This window comes from Hyposmocoma kahamanoa, unplaced genomic scaffold (genome assembly GCF_003589595.1).
Source record: "Hyposmocoma kahamanoa isolate Upper Pololo Valley unplaced genomic scaffold, ASM358959v1 97734, whole genome shotgun sequence".
Lineage (NCBI taxonomy): Eukaryota > Metazoa > Arthropoda > Insecta > Lepidoptera > Cosmopterigidae > Hyposmocoma > Hyposmocoma kahamanoa.
Window position 1 is genome coordinate 9321 of NW_020655418.1, and position 3215 is coordinate 12535.

The 3215-nt window shown below is 34.7% G+C and overlaps 1 protein-coding gene across 1 annotated transcript in view; it reads left to right on the forward strand.

The window, feature by feature from the left end:
• The window catches only part of LOC113238711, a gene marked incomplete at its 3' end in the record, with an annotated part of 11057 nt that extends 8197 nt beyond the window's left edge, over nt 1–2860 (forward strand). Inside the window, 1 exon segment of the mRNA XM_026475548.1 lies at nt 2513–2860. Coding sequence (XP_026331333.1) covers nt 2513–2860 — 348 coding nt within the window.
• Between the last annotated feature and the right edge of the window lie 355 nt (nt 2861–3215).

The following is a 3215-nucleotide window of genomic DNA, read 5'->3' on the forward strand; positions in this document are numbered from 1 at the left end:
AGACTACTAGACTACCGTAGGGCGAGTCCAGCACTCAATATAAAATTTAAAAGTAAATCTCACGTACTCATACCTAAATTTACTGTAAAGAAAGAAAAAAAAAAAAAAACACTCCAAATAACTGTAACCATCACACAATAACAGGTAACTCACCAATAATAATGTCGAGACCATCCAAATACGATCTCTCGAACAGTCGCACTGTTAACAACAACAACGTGTAGTTCACTCGGCAAAATACAGCGTACTGGAGAACGCGCGATGCGCTCCCGCCGGCCGCGCCTCCCGCGCTCCCCGCGCTGTTTTCAGTGGCGGGGCGCGACGATATAAGCGACTATTGCTGTGAAACGGGCTAGAACACGTGTAATTCATTCTCAAAATACGAAGTGTAATCTCTTAGGGTCAAGCCGCAGGCTCAGACCTAAAATACACTACTAAGGAGTTCCAGTGTTCGTTCTATGATATAAAGTAATCTTTTTGGAGAGCTGGCCACTTAGAAAAGTTGATTAGATGCATAGATTAATGTTAAAACAAATTGTCTGTATGTTGTCATTGTCTGTTTTGTTTACGTGTTGTGGGTTTTCATTCATTGGAATTTTATAACAACTGAATATTATTTAATAAGCAATGGAAGAAGGATTCACATTTACTGAAAATAAACGAGGACAGGAAACTTTACTGCAAGGTAAATACAGGTACAATTTAAGTGTGACTAATGCAAACGGAACGTCTCGATGGAGGTGCGTAAAGCGTGATGAGTGTTCTACAACTCTTGCATTAAATAAAGAAAGAACTATGGTTCTAAGACCGCCAAACCATACCTGTTCTTCACGAAAAATAGAAAATATTATATTATTAACATTAAATGCATGTAAAGAGGAGGTTTGCCACAATTTCGAACCAGTTCAAAGAATTTACGAAAAACACTTTGAAAAACTAAAGGAAGAATGTTCATCTGACGAGCTAAAGTATGTGCCATCGTTTTCATCGGTAAAAGATAGTATGTTTGCAAAACGGAAGAATTTTTTGAATTCCTCTCTGTTGAACTTTAAAAAAATTGAAGAAGTCGTAGTTCCAGAAGGACTAGGAAAACATTTTTTTAATTGTGCTGATGGAGAACAGGAAAAAATTATAATTTTCTGTTCAAAAACGTCGAGGAATTTATTGAAAAAGACAATAGACGGCATAACATTTTTTGGTGACGGCACATTCCGTTGCGTCCCTTGTCAATTTTACCAATTGTACACATTACATGTGGATTTATTTTCCAATGAGAATATAGTTTTCGCTTTGTTACCAAATAAAAGCGAGCAAACCTATGTTCGATTTTTTTCTTTAGTCAAGGATAAGTTGGGTATAATCATGAAAAATTTTAAATGTGATTTTGAAATAGCTACAATAAATGCTGTACAAACCGTATACCCCAATTGTCAAGTAACAACATGCTTTTATCATTATAATAAAAATATTTTGAAAAAAGCGAAAACATTAAAATTGACTGGCTCCAAGGAAGGACGTAATTTTACTAGAAAGGTAGCTTTGTTGCCGTTATTGCCATATAATCGAATTTCGGAGACATGGTTTTCTATTAGCAATTCTGTGCCAGACACAAATGAACTTAAGTTATTTAAAAAATATTTTGAAGAACAATGGATGAAGCTCAACCCAAAAATTTTAAGTTGTAGTACTGAACGCCACCGTACCACAAATCCTGTTGAAGGATGGCACAGACGTATAAACGCAAGGATACCACGGAAGCCCACATTCTTTGCATTTGTAGCTTATTTAAGAAAGGAAGCAAAATATTATGATTTTAAAATAAAAAGAAGTTTATTTTTAACAATGAAAAAAAATCGAAGGAATATTGATATAAAATTTGATAAGGATTTAAAATTATTGTTGCAAAAATTAGAACAAAATGAAATGACAAGCATAGAATTTTTGAAGAAAGTTATTTATCGGAAGCTACGTTATTAGAGCCATAACGCGAAACAGTCCCCCTTGAGCCAAGGTATAAGATAGGGTTTTAAGTGAATTCTAGTATGTAAGATTTAAACATGGAACAAGTGAATTGTTATTATTTTTTGTTTATTTTATTTTAAGTTTAATAAAACATACATTTTTAATTGGATGTTTGTTTTAATTTCATAGTAAATTAAGTCTTGAGTTTTCTTGCACACCAACCAAGGTAGTCAAATAAGGAAGTGGTCAAAAGCAGAAATGGTCTTTAAGAGAACTAGCCTTATCAAGAAGTGGTCGAATACAGAACAGGTTGTAAGCAGAAAAAGGCAAATGAAGAACTGGTCCCTAAACGTCAAAACGAAATAAATCACTGTTGTGTGTCGTTCTTTGTGTTGCAGTTTTCCCCAACAGTTGGTCCAACGGCTATTGAAGAGGTCCCTGTTACTTACATTTCTGAAAACAATTTAAATGAAAAAAATGCAGAAGACAAAATAGATGGAGGTTATACACAGGTAATATTTCACTCACCTTTGCACCTTATTATACATAGATGATGTTTCTACAAAAGTTATATGTAGTTTATCTCATTATAAATTTATTATTTCAGGATTGGGGCGACTATACGCCAAAGCTGCTTCAGACACCCATCTCAAAACAATTAAAGAGTACAAAGCAAACTGAGAGGAGACAATTAATCGGAATGAATAAAAGGAGGCCACAACTCACTAGTTCGAAAGTTTCATTGGAAAGTTTACACGACAGAAAAAAAGAAGCAATTTCTGTACAAATTGACCATGCGTCAAAAGAAAGAGTCGAAGCAAGCACATTGTTTAATATAAATTTACGAATAAAACAGGAAATTTTGAAACAAGATAAAATAAAAACTAAACTCTTGTTGTTAGAATTAAAAAATAAAACAATAAATTTTTTTTTTTTAATTGTGTTTTATTATAATAAGCTTTGAAAATAATCATTGATAATTGCATTTCGGGCTGCACTTGGCCTGGTATTTTGCTGTGATGCCTGAGGTTGACGAGTCACTTGTCCCTGAATGAAAAGTTCATCCCAAGGAGCTGGCAGTTGCAGAGCAGGATCATCTGGGGGATTGACTTCTCCATTTTGCCTCAACATGTTATGTAACACTGCAGTCGCTACAATGATTACCAGTGAATTGTCCAGTTTAGTACGCAAGCCAAGTGCCAAAGCAGGAAAACGTCTCTTCCAAACTCCGTAGGCTCATTCCACACAATTTC